General features: G+C 42.3%; 1 protein-coding gene across 1 annotated transcript; it reads right to left on the bottom strand.

Moving 5' to 3' along the window:
- Nucleotides 1–16844: 16844 nt before the first annotated feature.
- On the bottom strand, nt 16845–18915 carry LOC110521166 (leucine-rich repeat-containing protein 10B-like). Its single transcript, XM_021598599.2, has one exon. It carries the CDS (start codon nt 18727–18729, stop codon nt 17509–17511), a length of 1221 nt encoding a protein of 406 aa, XP_021454274.2. The 5' UTR covers nt 18730–18915; the 3' UTR covers nt 16845–17508.
- Nucleotides 18916–23384: the final 4469 nt, after the last annotated feature.

The following is a 23384-nucleotide window of genomic DNA, read 5'->3' as shown; positions in this document are numbered from 1 at the left end:
TGAAGATGGGGGAGTCAGGGAGTGAAGATGGGGGAGACAGGGAGTGAAGATGGGAGGAGTCAGGGAGTGAAGATGGGAGGAGTCAGGGAGTGAAAATGGGAGGAGTCAGGGGGTGAATTTGGGAAGAGTCAGGGGGTGAAGATGGGAGGAGTCAGGCAGTGAAGAGTGGGGTGTCAGGGAGTGAAAAGGGGAGGGGTCAGGGAGTGATGAGGGGAGGAGTCATGGACTAAAAATGAGAGGGGTCAGGGAGTGAAGATGGGAGGAGTCAGGGAGTGATGACTGGAGGAGTCAAGGAGTGAAGATGGGAGCAGTCAGGGAGTGAAGAGGGGGGATTCAGGGAGTGAAGATGGGGGAGACAGGGAGTGAAAATGGGAGGAGTCAGGGAGTGAAGATGGGGGAGTCAGGGAGTGAAGATGGGGGAGACAGGGAGTGAAGATGGGAGGAGTCAGGGAGTGAAGATGGGAGGAGTCAGGGAGTGAAAATGGGAGGAGGAGTCAGGGAGTAAAAATGGGAGGGGTCAGGGAGTGAAGAGGGAGGAGTCAGGGAGTGAAAAAGGGTGAGTCAGGGAGTGAGGATGAGGAGGAGTCAGGGAGTGAAGAGGAGGGTGTCACGGAGTGATAATGGGGAGGAGTCAGGGAGTGAAGAGGGGGAGTCAGGGCGTGATAATGGGGAGGAGTCAGGGAGTGAAGAGGGTGGAGTCAGCGAGAGAAGAGGGGAGGAGTCAGGGAGTAAAATGGGGAGGAGTCAGGGAGTGATGAGGGGAGGAGTCAGGGAGTGAAGAGGGGAGGAGTCAGGGAGTAAAAGGGGGAGTAGTCAGGGAGTGATGAGGGGAGGAGTCAGGGAGTAAAAAATGTGTGGGGTCAGGGAGTGAAAAGGGGCGAGTCAGGGAGTGAGTGAGAGGAGGAGTCAGGGAGTGATGAGAGGAGGAGTCAAGGAGTGAAAAGGGACGAGTCAGGGAGTGAGTGAGAGGAGGAGTCAAGGAGTGATGAGGGGAGGAGTAGGGAGTAAAAATGTGTGGGGTCAGGGAGTGATGAGAGGAGGAGTCAGGGAGTGATGAGAGGAGGAGTCAAGGAGTGAAAAGGGGCGAGTCAGGGAGTGAGTGAGAGGAGGAGTCAGGGAGTGATGAGAGGAGGAGTCAGGGAGTGAAGAGGGGCGAGTCAGGGAGTGATGAGAGGAGGAGTCGGGGAGTGAAGAGGGGCGAGTCAGGGAGTGAGTGAGAGAGGCAGCTGAGCTTTGAATAAGCACATACTGTTAGGACTATAACCAGAGCCCTGTGGGTGGCGGTTTGGACCTTTACACAGAATGATATACAGCCGTTTCTGTCCTTGACCTACGGAGAATGAAACAGTCCTACACTAATGAGCTAAATAACTCTATTCAGACAAGGGGGGCGGGATCCCTAATGGCACCCCACTCCCTATGTAGTGCACTACTTTTGACCAAGGCAGATAGGGCTCTGGTCTAAAGTAGTGCACTAAGTAGAACCGGTGTGTCATTTGAGATACAGAGGTGGGTAAGTGAAGTGGACCACGTGACGGATTGCCATGTTGCTCAGGATAGGAGTGCTGTTTTACAATCACGTTTTCCCTTTTTAGATCGTAATTAATAGGACTGAATGATGCGGTCGTCCTCTGGGACCCTGTGTGACACGGGGGGGGGGGGGGGGGGGGGGGCCTACTCTGAGATGCTGTGTGAAACGGGGGGGTGGCTCCTACTCTGAGATGCTGTGTGAAACAGGGGGAGGGGGGGGGGGGGGCGCTTCTACTCTGAGATGCTGTGTGAAACAGGGGGAGGGAGGGGCTCCTACTCTGAGATGCTGTGTGAAACAGTGGGGGTCTCCTACTCTGAGATGCTGTGTGAAACGGGGGGGGGCTCCTACTCTGAGATGCTGTGTGAAACAGGGGGAGGGAGGGTCTCCTACTCTGAGATGCTGTGTGAAACAGGGGGAGGGAGGGGCTCTTACTCTGAGATGCTGTGTGAAACAGGGGGAGGGAGGGGCTCTTACTCTGAGATGCTGTGTGAAACAGGGGGAGGGAGGGTCTCCTACTCTGAGATGCTGTGTGAAACAGGGGGAGGGAGGGGCTCTTACTCTGAGATGCTGTGTGAAACCGGGGGTGAAGATAGAACTCATTGCAGAACTCCCTACAATTAGACGCACTCGTGCCTTTCGGGCATTTCAGGGTACTGGTAAATGACCTAATCACAGACAACAGTACGTGTTTTTTTTTATCATTCTAAATCTATGTTTTGTACAGTTGTATTTTGTATTATTAATTCCTTATTATGTACCTTGTATTCTCTGCTGCATGTTGTTGTCTGAAGCAGGACTCCTCGATCTCAATGTGACTTCAAGGTTAAATAAAGGTTAAATACAGAGAAAAAAAAACCCTAAACATTACCATGGTAAACCCTGCCTATCTGCCAAGCAGGGCAGGCTCAAGCAAACGCTCAGGAGAGTATTTGAAAGATTTTGAATCCAGGCCTGGAATGAAGAGGCAGAACACTGACCCCTTTGTGAGGTCATGCCGCAACGGCGTCACAGTAGAGTAGCAGAATGTGTCATAATTTACCCCACCCCCCTTAGTAGACGTAGCCACGCTCCCTACAGGCATAAGCACCAACCAAGCCTTCACAATTACATACAGTATACAGTCAGTCCCACCTCCCCCCCTCCCCCCCTTCAAAATCTACACTAGTTTAAATAATCACCGGTTTACAGTATCAAAACACAATGGGGGCTGGTTTCCCGGACGGACACAGATTAGTCTTAAACCTAGTACTGGACTAAGAAGCGTGCTCAATCAAAATGACGTCTGTTGAAATAGGTTTTTAATCCAGCACAAAATTGACAAAATTGTCCGTGACTTTATCTTGGTTAGGCTGTAAATCATGCAATGCCTTGTGTCACGATCGCAGATTTTAGAGAAACAACAAATGTTGCTTCATAATGTGTCTTATATCGTCTGAAAGCTTAAATTATCGAAACGCTTTTTTTCACCGCGACAGGTTTGATAAATTCACCTCTGAAGGTGAAATGTATACTTACATTCTGAAATCTTGCTCTGATTTATCATCCAAAGGGTCCCAGAGATAACATGAAGTGTCGTTTTGTTAGATAAAATCATTTTTCATATCCTAAAAAGGTCCATATTGCATGCACGATCGATTTTGCGCGGACCACCCCACTGTATGTTATTGGTTAGTTTGCTAGCCGTTAGTTAAGCAGGTAGACTAGCTTAGGGGTTTTGGGATATTTATTATACCTTTCTTTGGGGCCAGCTCACCCCCCCCCCCCCCCTTTACCGTGTGTTTAACAAATAAACCTGAAGTGCCGGTAGATTTAAGTTTTCTGTTATTAGTTCTCTCTGTTCCTTTTCACTGTTATGATTTGTATGAGATATGTTACGGGTATCGTTTCCATCCCCCCCCCTAGACTGCAGGGCCAAAGGGGTTCGTAACAATCGGGGTCAAACAAAGCTAGCAAGAGAGCCAATGAGCTGTGCTTTACGGGAGTATCCGGAAGCCCTGTACCTTTGCGAGAGCATGCCTTTTCCTTTTGGACAAAAATTATAAGAACATTCAGAGTTATGAAGTTATGAAAACTGGTTGTTTTGCAAATGTTGAACTTATAATATGACTACTAATACTGGAAAAGCTAAATCACAGTCCAAGTATACAGATTTGACAATATTCTTGCAGGAAAAATGTAATATGAATGCAAATGCCTCCTTTACGATTTGCCCAAACGCACCTGGGTGACTTCACACTAAATGTCATGTAGTTTGCTCATACTTCAAGTTACAACCAGAACTGGGACCGGACGAACTGGGACGAACTGGGACCGGACAAACTGGGATGAACTGGGACGAACTGGGACCGGACGAACTGGGACGAACTGGGAAGAACTGGGACCGGACGAACTGGGGTGAACTAGGACCGGACGAACTGGGACGAACTGGGACCGGACGAACTGGGACGAACTGGGACCAGACGAACTGGGACCGGACGAACTGGGACGAACTGGGACCAGACGAACTGGGATGAACTATGACCTTTCTCTTGCATTTCAAAGATGGTGGTAGAAAAAGACCTGTTGTTTTTTCTTCTTTTGTATTTTCTTCTACCAGATCTATTGTGTTATATTCTCCTACATTCAACTCACATTTACACAAACTTCAAAGTGTTTCCTTTACAATGGTATCAAGAATATGCATATCCTTGCTTTAGATCCTGAGCTACAGGCAGTTAGATTTGGCTATGTCATTTTAGGTGAAAATTGTAAGTAAGCATTTCACTGTCAGGTCGACGACACCTGTTGTAATTCGGCGCTTGTGACAAATACGATTTGATTTTTTATTGAAACAAGAGAATGCGAGATGAAAAATGTGTTTTCATTGGTTACCTGTTTTTAAAATAGAGGCAAAATACAAGTACACGAAACGTAACACCGAAAATGACTTGGACAACATCGTTGGTTGTCATAGCTGAGTGTGGCTCTGGATGCTAAGTGATTGTTTCTCACACCGGAGACCTGGGTTCGTAACCGGGTCCAGACTTGGACAACATCGTTGGTTGTCATAGCTGAGTGTGGCTCTGGATGCTACGTGACTGTTTCTCACACCGGAGACCCGGGTTCGTAACCGGGTCCAGACTTGGACAACATCGTTGGTTGTCATAGCTGAGTGTGGCTCTGGATGCTACGTGACTGTTTCTCACACCGGAGACCCGGGTTCGTAACCGGGTCCAGACTTGGACAACATCGTTGGTTGTCATAGCTGAGTGTGGCTCTGGATGCTACGTGACTGTTTCTCACACCGGAGACCCGGGTTCGTAACCGGGTCCTGACTTGGACAACGTCGTTGGTTGTCATAGCTGAGTGTGGCTCTGGATGCTACGTGACTGTTTCTCACACCGGAGACCCGGGTTCGTAACCGGGTCCAGACTTGGACAACATCGTTGGTTGTCATAGCTGAGTGTGGCTCTGGATGCTACGTGACTGTTTCTCACACCGGAGACCCAGGTTCGTAACCGGGTCCAGACTTGGACAACATTGTTGGTTGTCATAGCTGAGTGTGGCTCTGGATGCTACGTGACTGTTTCTCACACCGGAGACCCGGGTTCGTAACCGGGTCCAGACTTGGACAACATCGTTGGTTGTCATAGCTGAGTGTGGCTCTGGATGCTACGTGACTGTTTCTCACACCGGAGACCCGGGTTCGTAACCGGGTCCAGACTTGGACAACATCGTTAATTGTCATAAGTGAGTGTGGCTCCAGATCATTTCTTTATTGAGTTTCTTTCTTCAGAAAGAATCTGTGTCCCATATGGCACCCTATTCCCTATGAACGGCCTATATGGCTCTGGTCAAAAGCAGTGCACTATATAGGGAGTAGTGTGCAATTTGGGATTCACACAAAGACATCGTTGGAATGAAATACGATGAGGAGGAGGTTTTATTATTTCCACTAGGGAACTAAATGCTGTAGATCTATGTTGCTGGTCCAATTACAGTAGTCTACCCCTATTCCCTAGATACAGTTGAAGTCAGAAGTTTACATACACGTAGGTTGGAGTCATTAAAACTTGTTTTTCAACCCCTACACAAATTTCTTGTTAACAGACTACCATTTTTGGCAAGTCGGTTAGGACATCTACTTTGTGCATGACACAAGTCATTTTTCCAACAATTGTTTACAGACAGATTATTTCACAATCTTATATAATAAATGATGTCAATTAGCCTATCAGGAGCTTCTAAAGCCATGATATCATTTTCTGGAATTTTCCAAGTTGTTTATAGGCACAGTCAACTTAGTGTATGTAAACTTCTGACCCACTGGAAATGTGATACAGTGAATTATACGCATTATATAGGGTTCCATTTAGAACATAATTATATAGGGTTCCATTTACAATGCATTATATAGGGTTCCATTTAGAATGCATTATATAGGGTTCCATTTAGAATGCATTATATAGGCTTCCATTTAGAATGCATTATATAGGCTTCCATTTAGAATGCATTATATAGGCTTCCATTTAGAACGCATTATATAGGGTTCCATTTAGAACGCATTATATAGGGTTCAATTTAGAATGCATTATATAGGGTTCCATTTAGAACGCATTATATAGGGTTCCATTTAGAATGCATTATATAGGGTTCCATTTAGAATGCATTATATAGGGTTCCATTTAGAACGCATTATATAGGGTTCCATTTAGAATGCATTATATAGGGTTCCATTTAGAATGCATTATATAGGGTTCCATTTAGAACGCATTATACAGGGTTCCATTTAGAATGCACTATATAGGGTTCCATTTAGAATGCATTATATAGGGTTCCATTTAGAATGCATTATATAGGGTTCCATTTAGAATGCATTATATAGGCTTCCATTTAGAATGCATTATATAGGCTTCCATTTAGAATGCATTATATAGGCTTCCATTTAGAACGCATTATATAGGGTTCCATTTAGAACGCATTATATAGGGTTCCATTTAGAATGCATTATATAGGGTTCCATTTAGAACGCATTATATAGGGTTCCATTTAGAATGCATTATATAGGGTTCCATTTAGAATGCATTATATAGGGTTCCATTTAGAACGCATTATATAGGGTTCCATTTAGAATGCATTATATAGGGTTCCATTTAGAATGCATTATATAGGGTTCCATTTAGAACGCATTATACAGGGTTCCATTTAGAATGCATTATATAGGGTTCCATTTAGAATGCATTATATAGGGTTCCATTTAGAATGCATTATATAGGGTTCCATTTAGAACGCATTATATAGGGTTCCATTTAGAATGCATTATATAGGGTTCCATTTAGAACGCATTATATAGGGTTCCATTTAGAACGCATTATATAGGGTTCCATTTAGAACGCATTATATAGGGTTCCATTTAGAACGCATTATATAGGGTTCCATTTAGGATGCAATATATAGGGTTCCATTTAGAATGCACATTATATAGGGTTCCATTTAGGATGCATTATATAGGGTTCCATTTAGAATGCATTATATAGGGTTCCATTTAGAATGCATTATATATGGTTCCATTTAGAACGCATTATATAGGCTTCCATTTAGAACGCATTATATAGGGTTCCATTTAGAATGCATTATATAGGGTTCCATTTAGAATGCACATTATATAGGGTTCCATTTAGGATGCAATATATATGGTTCCATTTAGAATGCATTATATAGGGTTCCATTTAGAATGCATTATATAGAGTTCCATTTAGAACGCACAATATAGAGTTTCATTTAGAACTCATTATATAGGGTTCCATTTAGAATGCATTATATAGGGTTCCATTTAGAATGCATTATATAGAGTTCCATTTAGAACGCTCAATATAGAGTTTCATTTAGAACTCATTATATAGGGTTCCATTTAGAATGCATTATATAGGGTTCCATTTAGAATGCATTATATACGCTTCCATTTGGAACGCACAATATAGGGTTCCATTTAGAACGCTCAATATAGAGTTTCATTTAGAACTCATTATATAGGGTTCCATTTAGAATGCATTATATAGGGTTCCATTTAGAATGCATTATATAGGGTTCCATTTGGAACGCATTATATAGGGTTCCATTTAGAACGCATTATATAGGGTTCCATTTAGAATGCATTATATAGGGTTCCATTTAGAACGCATTATACAGGGTTCCATTTAGAACTCATTATATAGGGTTCCATTTAGAATGCATTATATAGGGTTCCATTTAGAACGCATTATATAGGGTTCCATTTAGAACGCATTATATAGGGTTCCATTTAGAATGCATTATATAGGGTTCCATTTGGAACGCATTATATAGGGTTCCATTTAGAACGCATTATATAGGGTTCCATTTAGAATGCATTATATAGGGTTCCATTTAGAACGCATTATACAGGGTTCCATTTAGAACTCATTATATAGGGTTCCATTTAGAATGCATTATATAGGGTTCCATTTAGAACGCATTATATAGGGTTCCATTTAGAACGCATTATATAGGGTTCCATTTAGAATGCATTATATAGAGTTCCATTTAGAATGCATTATATAGAGTTCCATTTAGAACGCTCAATATAGAGTTTCATTTAGAACTCATTATATAGGGTTCCATTTAGAATGCATTATATAGGGTTCCATTTAGAATGCATTATATAGGGTTCCATTTAGAATGCATTATATAGGGTTCCATTTAGAATGCATTATATAGGGTTCCATTTAGAATGCATTATATAGGGTTCCATTTAGAATGCATTATATAGGGTTCCATTTAGAATGCATTATATAGGGTTCCATTTAGAATGCATTATATAGGGTTCCATTTAGAACGCATTATATAGGGTTCCATTTAGAACGCATTATATAGGGTTCCATTTAGAACGCATTATATAGGGTTCCATTTAGAACGCATTATATAGGGTTCCATTTAGAACGCATTATATAGGGTTCCATTTAGAACGCATTATATAGGGTTCCATTTAGAATGCATTATATAGGGTTCCATTTAGAATGCATTATATAGGGTTCCATTTAGAATGCATTATATAGGCTTCCATTTGGAACGCATTATATAGGGTTCCATTTAGAATGCATTATATAGGGTTCCATTTAGAATGCATTATATAGGGTTCCATTTAGAACGCATTATATAGGGTTCCATTTAGAATGCATTATATAGGGTTCCATTTAGAATGCATTATATAGGGTTCCATTTAGAACGCATTATATAGGGTTCCATTTAGAACGCACAATATAGAGTTTCATTTAGAACTCATTATATAGGGTTCCATTTAGAATGCATTATATAGGGTTCCATTTAGAACGCATTATATAGGGTTCCATTTAGAACGCACAATATAGAGTTTCATTTAGAACTCATTATATAGGGTTCCATTTAGAACTCATTATATAGGGTTCCATTTAGAATGCATTATATAGGGTTCCATTTAGAATGCATTATATAGGGTTCCATTTAGAATGCATTATATAGGGTTCCATTTGGAACGCATTATATAGGGTTCCATTTAGAACGCACAATATAGAGTTTCATTTAGAACTCATTATATAGGGTTCCATTTAGAACTCATTATATAGGGTTCCATTTAGAATGCATTATATAGGGTTCCATTTAGAACGCATTATATAGGGTTCCATTTAGAACGCACAATATAGAGTTTCATTTAGAACTCATTATATAGGGTTCCATTTAGAATGCATTATATAGGGTTCCATTTAGAATGCATTATATAGGGTTCCATTTAGAATGCATTATATAGGGTTCCATTTAGAATGCATTATATAGGGTTCCATTTAGAATGCATTATATAGGGTTCCATTTAGAACGCATTATATAGGGTTCCATTTAGAACGCATTATATAGGGTTCCATTTAGAATGCATTATATAGGGTTCCATTTAGAATGCATTATATAGGGTTCCATTTAGAATGCATTATATAGGGTTCCATTTAGAATGCATTATATAGGGTTCCATTTAGAATGCATTATATAGGGTTCCATTTAGAATGCATTATATAGGGTTCCATTTAGAATGCATTATATAGGGTTCCATTTAGAACGCATTATATAGGGTTCCATTTAGAACGCATTATATAGGGTTCCATTTAGAACGCACGATATAGGGTTCCATTTAGAACGCACAATATAGAGTTTCATTTAGAACTCATTATATAGGGTTCCATTTAGAATGCATTATATAGGGTTCCATTTAGAATGCATTATATAGAGTTCCATTTAGAACGCTCAATATAGAGTTTCATTTAGAACTCATTATATAGGATTCCATTTAGAATGCATTATATAGGGTTCCATTTAGAATGCAGTATATAGGCTTCCATTTGGAACGCATTATATAGGGTTCCATTTAGAATGCATTATATAGGGTTCCATTTAGAATGCATTATATAGGGTTCCATTTAGAATGCATTATATAGGGTTCCATTTAGAATGCATTATATAGGGTTCCATTTAGAATGCATTATATAGGCTTCCATTTAGAATGCATTATATAGGGTTCCATTTAGAATGCATTATATAGGGTTCCATTTAGAATGCATTATATAGGGTTCCATTTAGAATGCATTATATAGGGTTCCATTTAGAATGCATTATATAGGGTTCCATTTAGAATGCATTATATAGGGTTCCATTTAGAATGCATTATATAGGGTTCCATTTAGAATGCATTATATAGGGTTCCATTTAGAATGCATTATATAGGCTTCCATTTAGAATGCATTATATAGGGTTCCATTTGGAACTCATTATATAGGCTTCCATTTAGAATGCATTATATAGGGTTCCATTTGGAACTCATTATATAGGCTTCCATTTAGACCTTTCTAAAGGTCCTGTGAGGCTTAGAAAGTCAAGATAGTGGGTTCAAGTCCTGTGGGATCTGACAAGTAAACTGTAAACTGACTAGTAATCTGACTAGTAATCTGACTAGTAATCTGACAGGTAAACAGACAAGTACCCTGACTAGTAATCTGACTAGTAATCTGACTAGTAAACTGACTAGTAATCTGACTAGTAAACTGACTAGTAATCTGACAAATAAACAGACAAGTACCCTGACTAGTAATCTGACTAGTAATCTGACAAGTACTCTGACTAGTAATCTGACTAGTAATCTGACTAGTAATCTGACTAGTAATCTGACAAGTATACAGACAAGTACTCTGACTAGTAATCTGACTAGTAATCTGACAAGTACTCTGACTAGTAATCTGACTAGTAATCTGACAAGTACTCTGACTAGTAATCTGACAAGTAATCTGACTAGTAATCTGACTAGTAATCTGACAAGTAAACTGACTAGTAATCTGACTAGTAATCTGGCTAGTAAACTGACTAGTAATCTGACTAGTAAACTGACTAGTAATCTGACAAATAAACAGACAAGTACCCTGACTAGTAATCTGACTAGTAATCTGACAAGTACTCTGACTAGTAATCTGACTAGTAATCTGACTAGTAATCTGACTAGTAATCTGACAAGTATACAGACAAGTACTCTGACTAGTAATCTGACTAGTAATCTGACAAGTACTCTGACTAGTAATCTGACTAGTAATCTGACAAGTACTCTGACTAGTAATCTGACAAGTAATCTGACTAGTAATCTGACTAGTAATCTGACAAGTAAACTGACTAGTAATCTGACTAGTAATCTGACTAGTAATCTGACAAGTAAACAGACAAGTACTCTGACAAGTACTCTGACTAGTAATATGACAAGTACTCTGAGTAGTAATCTAACTAGTAATCTGACTAGTAATCTGACTAGTAATCTGACAAGTATACAGACAAGTACTCTGACTAGTAATCTGACTAGTAATCTGACAAGTACTCTGACTAGTAATCTGACTAGTAATCTGACAAGTACTCTGACTAGTAATCTGACAAGTAATCTGACTAGTAATCTGACTAGTAATCTGACAAGTAAACTGACTAGTAATCTGACTAGTAATCTGACTAGTAAACTGACTAGTAATCTGACTAGTAAACTGACTAGTAATCTGACAAATAAACAGACAAGTACCCTGACTAGTAATCTGACTAGTAATCTGACAAGTACTCTGACTAGTAATCTGACTAGTAATCTGACTAGTAATCTGACTAGTAATCTGACAAGTATACAGACAAGTACTCTGACTAGTAATCTGACTAGTAATCTGACAAGTACTCTGACTAGTAATCTGACTAGTAATCTGACAAGTACTCTGACTAGTAATCTGACAAGTAATCTGACTAGTAATCTGACTAGTAATCTGACAAGTAAACTGACTAGTAATCTGACTAGTAATCTGACTAGTAATCTGACAAGTAAACAGACAAGTACTCTGACAAGTACTCTGACTAGTAATATGACAAGTACTCTGAGTAGTAATCTAACTAGTAATCTGACTAGTAATCTGACTAGTAAACTGACTAGTAATCTGACTAGTAAACTGACTAGTAATCTGACTAGTAATCTGACTAGTAAACTGACTAGTAATCTAACTAGTAATCTGACTAGTAATCTGACTAGTAATCTGACTAGTAAACTGACAAGTAATCTGACTAGTAAACTGACTAGTAATCTGACTAGTAAACTGACTAGTAATCTGACTAGTAAACTGACTAGTAAACTGACTAGTAATCTGACTAGTAATCTGACTAGTAATCTGACAATATTATAATAATATTGTGGTCTTCAAAATGACATATTATTAATTACATAATAACTTGAATATTCCAGTGTCTCTACTAGTTGTTTCCAATACTCATGCCAGTCACAGCAACAGTCCTATACAATACTCATGCCAGTCACAATGTGGACACAGCGGATGAATAAGAGACACATTTAAATACCATCTGTAGACGCATGCCTGAAACTGTAGGCACCATCAGTATGTCGACAAGATCGGGACACTGTTAGAACCAGGTATAAATGGGGCTAGAGAGACAGGACAGAGGTGCTGGTAGAGAAGGAAGACCAACAGAAAGAACCGGGACAGTATTCACTAAAGTGTCTCAGAATCGGAGTGCGTTGAGCTAACGGTCATGTATTATTCATTGTGATTTAACAGGAAAAGATCCACGTTAGCACTCGTCGTCTGAGATACTTTGTGACGCTTTGTGAATTTCAGGCCCTGGATTAAAAGGAGGAAAGGAATCACTTAATAACTCATCAGGGGTCAGATGTGATGCTGGTTGACCTATGACCCTCTCCTGTGAGTGCAGTGTTGTGTTCTCTTTGGATAAACCCTATTACCTGTGTAGTGCACTACTTTGGACTAGGGTACAGAGGGAATAGGGCTCAGACTATCTAGTTAATAGTGCACTACTTTGGACCAGGACAACAGGGAATAGGGCTCAGACTATCTAGTTAATAGTGCACTACTTTGGACCAGGACAACAGGGAATAGGGCTCAGACTATCTAGTTAATAGTGCACTACTTTGGACCAGGGTACAGAGGGAATAGGGCTCAAACTATCTAGTTAATAGTGCACTACTTTGGACCAGGACAACAGGGAATAGGGCTCAGACTATCTAGTTAATAGTGCACTACTTTGGACGAGGACAACAGGGAATAGGGCTCAGACTATCTAGTTAATAGTGCACTACTTTGGACCAGGACAACAGGGAATAGGGCTCAGACTATCTAGTTAATAGTGCACTACTTTGGACCAGGACAACAGGGAATAGGGCTCAGACTATCTAGTTAATAGTGCACTACTTTGGACCGGGACAACAGGGAATAGAGCTCAGACTATCTAGTTAATAGTGCACTACTTTGGACCAGGACAACAGGGAATAGGGCTCAGACTATCTAGTTAATAGTGCACTACTTTGGACCAGGACAACAGGGAATAGGGCTCAGACTATCTAGTTAATAGTGCACTACTTTGGACCAGGACAACAGGGAATAGGGCTCAGACTATCTAGTTAATAGTGCACTACTTTGGACCAGGACAACAGGGAATAGGGCTCAAACTATCTAGTTAATAGTGCACTACTTTGGACCAGGACAACAGGGAATAGGGCTCAGACTATCTAGTTAATAGTGCACTACTTTGGACCAGGACAACAGGGAATAGGGCTCAGACTATCTAGTTAATAGTGCACTACTTTGGACCAGGACAACAGGGAATAGGGCTCAGACTATCTAGTTAATAGTGCACTACTTTGGACCAGGACAACAGGGAATAGGGCTCAGACTATCTAGTTAATAGTGGACTACTTTGGACCAGGACAACAGGGAATAGGGCTCAGACTATCTAGTTAATAGTGCACTACTTTGGACCAGGACAACAGGGAATAGGGCTCAGACTATCTAGTTAATAGTGCACTACTTTGGACCAGGACAACAGGGAATAGGGCTCAGACTATCTAGTTAATAGTGCACTACTTTGGACCAGGACAACAGGGAATAGGGCTCAGACTATCTAGTTAATAGTGCACTACTTTGGACGAGGACAACAGGGAATAGGGCTCAGACTATAGGGTGCTAGTTTGGATCCTTACTGTACCTCCATAGCGTCTCTCTACACTCCCTTGTTTTCTTGGTGACATTCCATCTTGTGTTTAAAACGTGTCTCCCTCGAAACGCCTTTTATGGAGAAGTACCACGAGCAACTATTCACCTCTCTCCTCCTGTCTCCCTCTATACCTCTCTCTCTCTCTCTCTCCTCCTGTCTCCCTCTATACCTCTCTCTCTCTCTCCTCCTGTCTCCCTCTATACCTCTCTCTCTCTCTCCTCCTGTCTCCCTCTATACCTCTCTCTTTCTCTCCTCCTGTCTCCCTCTATACCTCTCTCTCTCTCTCTATACCTCTCTCTCGCTCTCTCTATACCTCTCTCTCGCTCTCTCTATACCTCTCTCTCTCTCTCCCTCCCTCTATACCTCTCTCTCTCTCTCTCTCTCTCCCTCTATACCTCTCTCTTTCTCTCCTCCTGTCTCCCTCTATACCTCTCTCTCTCTCTATACCTCTCTCTCGCTCTCTCTATACCTCTCTCTCTCTCTCTCCCTCCCTCTATACCTCTCTCTCTCTCTCTCTCCCTCCCTCTATACCTCTCTCTCTCTCTCTCCTCCTGTCTCCCTCTATACCTCTCTCTCTCTCTCTCTCTCTATACCTCTCTCTCGCTCTCTCTCTACCTCTCTCTCTCTCTCTCCCTCCCTCTATACCTCTCTCTCTCTCTCTCTCCCTCCCTCTATACATCTCTCTCTCTCTCCTCCTGTCTCCCTCTATACCTCTCTCTCTCTCTCTACCTCTCTCTCTCTCTCTCTCTCTCTCTATCGCTCTCTGTCTCTCTCTATCTGAGGCAGCTATTAACCTCTCTCTCTCTCTCTGTCCGAGGCAGCTATTAACCTCTCTCTCTCTCGCGCGCTCTCTCTCTCTGTCCGAGGCAGCTATTAATCTCTCCCTCTCTCTCTCTGTCCGAGGCAGCTATTAACCTCTCTCTCGCGCGCTCTCTCTCTGTCCGAGGCAGCTATTAACCTCTCTCTCTCTCTCTCTCTGTCAGAGGCAGCTATTAACCTCTCTCTCTCTCTCTCTCTCTCTCCGAGGTAGCTAATCACCCCTCTCTTCTCTCTCCCTTTCCCTATCCAATTTTTCTCCCCCCCTCCCTTTCTCTCATACCCTCGCTCTCTCTCTCCCTCTCTCTCCTCCTTTCTGTCTATCCCTCACATGTCTCTCCCCCCTCTCTCTCTTCCCTGTTCCCCCCTCTCTCTCTCCCTCTCTCTCTCCCTTTCTGTCTATCCCTCCCATCTCTCTCCCCCCCTCTCTCTCTTCCCTGCCCCCCCCCCCCCCCCCCTCTCTCTCTCTCTTGGCACAGTCATACCCAGGAGAGTACTGATAATACACTGCCACTGGCAGAAGGAAGGAGGGGGTGGAAGTCTTGTTAAGGATGGTAACTAATACTGTACAAATTATACTAATGGTATGTATACAGGCAAAGCCCACAGAGTCTCTGTCTTCAAACAAGACACAATGGTTGATAGAACCAACAAATAATGGACACATTTACAAAGACAGTGAGGGGAAAAAAATAGTTAGTTGTCTTTAATTACATGTGGCTGTTTTATATATTCCACTGACTAGGCCTATATGGACCTACCTAGGATCAGATCTCTCCTGGTCCATGTAATCCGTTTTATCTTCAGAGTAGGAGTGCTGATCTAGGACCAGGTCACCCCTTCTCCATATAATCTGATACAATCTGATCTAGGACCAGGTCACCCCTTCTCCATATAATCTGATACAATCTGATCTAAATAGCTAATCTGATCCTAGATCAGCGCTCTTACTCTGATACTGGTCTCTGGTCTTCCTGGTGGTGTTCCAAATCACACCCTATTCCCTATATAGTGTGCTACCCTATGGGGCCCTGGTCAAACGTAGTGCACTATATAGGGAATAGGGTGCCATTTGAAATGCTACCCTGGTCTGCCTGTGAATGAATGATTGACTCAGTCCAGCCTGATAAACTCAATCATTATTTAATGAGGCGAGATTAGGTTTCCTTTGCACACATAAAGAAATTGACCAAACAAACTGTGTCACATTACAAGGTAATATGTTCACCCCCACTTCAAAACACACACACACACACACACACACACACACACACACACACACACACACACACACACACACACAGCATCACCTGAGTCCTGCCACTTTGCAGAGTTGGCAAAGATGCCACTGCCAGCCAGTCATCCATCCATCATCCATCCATCTATCCATCATCCATCCATCCATCCTGTCTATCCATCATCCATCCATCTAGCCATCATATATTCATCATCTATTCATCATCCATCCATCTATCATCCATCCATCTATTCATCATCCATCCATCCTGCCTATCCATCATCCATCCATCCATCTATCATCCATCCATCTATCCATCATCCATCCATCCTGCCTATCCATCATCCATCCATCTATCCATCATCCATCCATCCTGTCTATCCATCATCCATCCATCCATCCATCCATCTATCCTGCCTATCGATCATCCATCCATCTATCCATCATCCATCCATCCTGTCTATCCATCATCCATCCATCTATCCATCCTCTATTCATCATCCATCCATCCTGTCTATCCATCATCCATCCATCATCCATCCATCTATCATCCATCATCCATCCATCCATCCATCCTGTCTATCCATCATCCATCCATCTATCCATCCTCTATTCATCATCCATCCATCCTGTCTATCCATCATCCATCCATCATCCATCCATCCATCATCCATCTATCTATCCATCAATCTATTCATCATCCATCCATCCATCATTCATTCATTCATTCATCCATCCATCATTCATAAACCCATCATCCATCAATCCAGCCAGCCTTCCAGCCAGCCATCATCCATCCAGCCTTCATTCCCACAATGTGCAGTGCATTAATATATTTTCACAGGTCAGTTAGAAAAACATCTAATGAGTTTAGTCATTTAGTGTCAGCCCTGTCCTAATGCTAACTACAGAGAGAAAGAGAAAGTCACATATTACAGCCACAGGTTCAGGAGGCTAGTCATTAATTCATTTCACACAAGATTTACTAAAAGTTCAACAACCCTATAGTTGGGCATTGTTATGACAGCTGGAGCTAAGAAAGGCAGACGAAAACTATTTTGATAACCTTGCTAGATAATTCCTGGGTGTTTTTTTTTCTTCACATCACCTCCTATAGCCCTGAGAGTGTTGCAGTAGTCAGAGGCTGTGTCCGAGAGCGTCACATCTGTGATGGATTGCGGGTAAATTGTGACTGACTGACTGATCTACAAATAATTCTAAGTAGTGATTTATTTTGCAAGGTGACTTGTAAGATCAGTCCGTCACCTGCAATGTCTGCTGCAATTTCAAACAAGTCTAGACATAGGAGGGGAGGAGTCAGAGGCTTAGGAGAGGAGGAGTCAGAGGCTTAGGAGGGGGAGAAGTTAGTCAGTCATCAATACCGGCCCACTTGTCTTCCTGGTTCCTCTAGCTCCTCCCCCTCATCATACTCATAGTCTATATCTCCTCGTCCGTACTCCAACTCCCCGCCATCATACCCCTCCCCCTCACATATAAACTCCTTCTCGTATTCTATCCCCTCCAAGTCGTATTCAAGCCCCGCCCCGTAGTCGTTCAACGCCTTCTCTAACTCTGCCTCCATCTCCTTCTTCCTCCTCTCCTCCTCGGTTAGGGGCATGGCCTCGTCATGCTTGTGCCCTGCGTGCGACGCACTGTTCTGTTTGGCCGTCTTTAGAATGCCCTGGATCACAGGCCCATCCCCGGCCAGCGCAGCCTCCTCCGCGTCCCTCGCCTCCTGCTCCTTCTTAGCCTTCCTGTCCACTCGGTCCTGCAGCTCCTCCTGGGCCCCCTCTCCCACCAGCAGCACCTCCTCCCCCACGCCGGGAGGCCCCTCCACTGGGTTGTGGTCGTAGGAGAAGAGGCGGAGGGCGGGGAGCCGGCTCAGATTAGGGAACACCTCGATCTTGTTCTTGTCCAGGTCTAAGATCTCCAGATCCACCATGCGGAGTAAGACACGGGGGAACTCGGTGAAACGGTTTCCGTAGAGCCACAGCCCTCGCAGAGCATCCATACGCCACAGGTCCGGGGGCAGAGTCCGCAGCCTGTTGTCCCCCATCTGGAGGGACCTGAGGTGGGGTAAGTCGTAGAGCTGTCGGGGGAAGCGTGTGAAATAGTTGCTCTCCATCCAGAGGCAGCGAAGACTCTGAAGGTTACGTAGTTCTGGAGGGAGAGACATCAGGCGGTTAGAGCCCAGGTAGAGACGTGTCAGGTTACGCAGCTGACAGATGGCCAACGGGACGTTCTCCATCTTGTTGAAGTCTAGAGCCAGGATGCGGAGGCCCTTCAGTTGGACGATGTTCTCCGGGAGGGTCCGCAGACTGTTACGACACACATACAGCTTCTCCAGGTGACGTAGCCCACAGACCACACCGGGCAACCTGCGGAACTTTTTATAGCTCAGATCCAAGACGGGATCTCCGCTCGCCAGCATCTCCTCCACCCCTAGGGGCAGCTCGTCGTCTTCCATCTCCTCCTTCATCTTCTTCTTCCTCCTCCTCCTCTTCTCCTCCTCCATTACTTTCGCCTTCTCAGCATCCTTATCCTTCCCTTTCCCCTTCTCTTCCTCGTCCTCCTCCTTCCTGGAGGAGTTGCCCATGCCGTGCCCGTTGCTACGCCCGTGGCCCGACAGCCTGCCGTTGGATACTGGCTGAGTCAGGATGGAATCAGGGGATGAGGCTGAAGCCTCGTCTTAAAATGGGGTTGGGGCTGAGACTGGGGCTCCAAAACTGTCTGTGGCTGAGGCTGGGGCTGAGGCTGGGGCTGAGGCTGAGGCTGGGGCTGAGACTGGGGCTCCAACACTGTCTGGGGCTGAGGCTGGGGCTGAGGCTGGGGCTGAGGCTGGGGCTCCAACACTGGCTGGGGCTGAGGCTGGGGCTGAGGCTGTAGCTGAGTCTGGAGCTGAGTTGGTCAAGATGGGACAGTGTCTGAGGACGTGTAAGAGGCTGTATCTTGGGTCTGGGTCTGAGGCTCTACACCTGTATGACTATGGACTGTTGCTCCGAATCTGAACTGAGGCTGGGTGTGAAGATGGTCTGGTTGGGGCTGGACTGGCTGTGACAGAGACTGTTGCTGGTTCTGAGACTGGTCAACCCGGTCGGAGGCTCCAACTCTGAACGGCTGGTACTGGTCAGCCCGGTCGGAGGCTACTACTCTGAACGGCTGGTGCCGGTCAGCCCGGTCGGAGGCTACTACTCTGGACTGTTGGAGAAATGAGCCAGTGGCAGGACCCGCAGCAACAGGGGGCATCGTGTTCCTTAATAGGCCAGTGATTCCTCTCTGCTAATAGGTCCCTGACTACTCTCTGCTAATAGGCCAGTGATAACTCTCTGCTAATAGGCCACTGACTACTCTCTGCTAATAGGCCCCTGATTCCTCTCTGCTAATAGGCCACTGACTACTCACTGCTAATGGGCCACTGACTACTCTCTGCTAATAGGCCAGTGAATCCTCTCTGCTAATGGGCCACTGACTACTCTCTGCTAATAGGCCCCTGATTCCTCTCTGCTAATAGGCCACTGACTACTCACTGCTAATGGGCCACTGACTACTCTCTGCTAATAGGCCAGTGAATCCTCTCTGCTAATGGGTCCCTGACTACACTCTGCTAATAGGCCAGTGATTCCTCTCTGCTAATAGGCCACTGACTACTCTCTGCTAATAGGCCACTGACTACTCTCTGCTAATAGGCCAGTGATTCCTCTCTGCTAATAGGTCCCTGACTACTCTCTGCTAATAGGCCCCTGACCACCACACATTACATGAGATGTCAACTGACATCTATACATTACAATAATATTGATGGATTTGTAATTGATTATTTGATTATTATCAACAACCAAAAGCAGCTGAGTATTGATTAAAGTAGTGGTGATAACAACAATCAATTAACTCAACAATATAAAGCTGCATTTTTATGATACAAATAGTCCCTTTGTTTCTGTTTTGGGTCAGACAGAGCAGTCGACCAATGCAAATAAGACTATACATGTCTTCCCAGAACAGATAAAATGGCTCCACAAACTTCCAACAGATGCAGACTCGCCATTTGGGTATCCTATGTTCATTTGGATGCTGTCCGCTTCTGTCGGCTACTTTACTCCATAGAAGTGTTCAGTAGATTCGTTCTCTGCCCTGTGTGACAGACGATAACCGCAGGCTCCAGACATTTCATCCTAGATCAGCTTGAATTCTGCCCGACAGACGGAGCAGATGTCAGTGTCACCTGTTCCACGGATCTGATGATGTGAGGACGCAGTTTTCGGTCCGCATGGAAACGGTCTGATTTACGCTGGATGTCCTTTTCCGTGATGATTGTCCGGTTGGTCCGTCGAGAGAGCAACTCGGAGCCCGGCGCAACGCGCAGACAGCTACGCAGCTGTGTGATGATGGTGATGTGTTGACCTGGCCAACGGCAAAGTGAAAAAGCAAAGCGAAGTCCACTTTGGTTCTCACTCACTCGCGCTTTGATGACAACGGTTGTGCACTTATTGTATTTTCGGCATCGTTAACGTTGTCATCTTGTTGCTCAAAGTCACGAGACCGTCGTCTGTTTACAAGATGGAGAATTTTCTATTGGCGACTAATGAAAACTATCGGTTGCGCGCGGTCACTCGGTCCACTTCACTGTCGCCTCGGATTGTTAAAACTAGAGTATCTTGTTTCTCAAGTCTCGGCTGCTGGAGGTTTGAGGACAACGTTGCCTTTGACTGTCTTCCCTCCCTAGCAACCGGAACTGAGGGACATGATCGAACATTGTCAAACATGTAAATCACATGGTTATAGAGAGAGAGGGAAAGAGGAGAGAGAGAGATGACAGAGAGAAGGAAATAGAGAGAGATGACAGAGAGAGGGAAAGAGGAGAGAGAGAGAGATGACAGAGAGAGGGAAAGGGAGAGAGATGACAGAGAGAGGGAGAGGGAAAGAGGAGAGAGAGAGATGACAGAGAGAGGGAAAGAGGAGAGAGAGAGGGAAAGGGGGGGCAGAGGAGAGAGAGAGAGAGATGACAGAGAGAGGGAAAGAGAGAGCAGAGGAAAAAAGATGAGAGAGATGGAAGAGAGGGCAGAGGGGACAGAAGAAAAGAGAGGAGATGAATAAGAGGGACCACATTATGTGATTTAGTGGAATTAAGAGTTAAAATATTTATAGATACAGTCTATAATTGGTACGGGATTTACATAATAGCCTACATTTCATACTGGACTATAAATAGGCAGTTGCATTCAAAATGGCAAATTGTTAATATGAGCGTGTGCATGGGAGCACAGGCAGCTAGCTGTATTTATGTAGAAGGATGCAACACAGACACAACACAGAGCGAGAGAGACAGAGCATGTAATATAATACGAGTCAGTGCATCTCCACACATCTCTGCCTAACTAACTAACTTACAGAGACTATTAGTTTTAATAGATAGCCTAACTAACAATATAATACAACCAATCGCCTATCTATTACAACTCATAGCCTATGTTAGTTAGACTATCTATTACAACTAATAGCCTATGTTAGTTAGACTATCTATTACAACTCATAGCCTATGTTAGTTAGTTAGACTATCTATTACAACTAATAGCTTATGTTAGTTAGACTATCTATTACAACTCATAGCCTATGTTAGTTAGACTATCTATTACAACTAATAGCTTATGTTAGTTAGTTAGACTATCTATTACAACTAATAGCTTATGTTAGTTAGTTAGACTATCTATTACAACTAATAGCCTATGTTAGTTAGTTAGACTATCTATTACAACTAATAGTCCATGTTAGTTAGTTAGACTATCTATTACAACTAATAGCCTATGTGAATTAGTTAGTCTATCTATTACAACTAATAGCCTATGTTAGTTAGTTAGTTAGGCTATTAGTTGTAATAGATAGTCTATGTTAGTTAGTTCAGCTATCTATTACAACTAACAGCCTATGTTAGTTAGTTAGACTATCTATTACAACTAACAGCCTATGTTAGTTAGTTAGGCTATCTATTACAACTAATACCCTATGTTAACCTGACTAACTAATATATGCTATTAGCTGTAATACATAGCCTAACTAAAAATCTAGCTGATCTAGCCTATGTTAATTTGTTAGCCTAACTATCTATTAAAACTAATAGCATACATTAGTTAGTGGGCTATTAGCTGTAATCTACAGCATAACGGACTAACTAACTAACTATGTTACTTAGGCTAACTACCAGCCTATGTTAGTTAGTTTGGTTATTAAAACTAATAGCCTATATTAGTTAGTTAGGCTCTCTATTAAAACTAATAGCCTATATTAGTTAGTTAGGCTAACATAGGCTATTAGTTGTAATAGATAGTCTAACTAACTACTAGTTGTAATAGATAGTCTAACTAGCTACTACTTGTAATAGATAGTCTAACTAACTATTAGTTGTAATATATAGCCTAACTAACTATTAGTTGTAATATATAGCCTAACTAACTACTAGTTGTAATAGATAGTCTAACTAACTATTAGTTGTAATATATAGTCTAACTAACTATTAGTTGTAATAGATAGTCTAACTAACTACTAGTTGTAATAGATAGTCTAGCTAACTATTAGTTGTAATATATAGTCTAACTAACTACTAGTTGTAATAGATAGTCTAACTAAATACTAGTTGTAATAGATAGTCTAACTAACTATTAGTTGTAATATATAGCCTAACTAACTACTAGTTGTAATAGATAGTCTAACTAACTATTAGTTGTAATAGATAGTCTAACTAACTATTAGTTGTAATATATAGCCTAACTAACTATTAGTTGTAATATATAGCCTAACTAACTACTAGTTGTAATAGATAGTCTAACTAACTATTAGTTGTAATATATAGTCTAACTAACTATTAGTTGTAATAGATAGTCTAACTAACTACTAGTTGTAATAGATAGTCTAACTAACTATTAGTTGTAATATATAGTCTAACTAACTACTAGTTGTAATAGATAGTCTAACTAACTATTAGTTGTAATATATAGTCTAACTAACTACTAGTTGTAATAGATAGTCTAACTAACTACTAGTTGTAATAGATAGTCTAACTAACTACTAGTTGTAATAGATAGTCTAACTAACTATTAGTTGTAATAGATAGTCTAACTAACTATTAGTTGTAATAGCCTAACTAACTACTAGTTGTAATAGATAGTCTAACTAACTACTAGTTGTAATAGATAGTCTAACTAACTATTAGTTGTAATAGATAGTCTAACTAACTACTAGTTGTAATAGATAGTCTAA

Source organism: Oncorhynchus mykiss, chromosome 30 (genome assembly GCF_013265735.2).
Source record: "Oncorhynchus mykiss isolate Arlee chromosome 30, USDA_OmykA_1.1, whole genome shotgun sequence".
NCBI lineage: Eukaryota > Metazoa > Chordata > Actinopteri > Salmoniformes > Salmonidae > Oncorhynchus > Oncorhynchus mykiss.
Note: the sequence above shows the minus strand (reverse complement) of the source record. Positions and strands in the feature narration are given on the sequence as shown.

Excerpts from the sequence above, each read along its gene's own strand:
- LOC110521166 (XM_021598599.2), bottom strand. The coding sequence starts at position 18,729 with ATGGGCAACTCCTCCAGGAAGGAGGAGGACGAGGAAGAGAAGGGGAAA.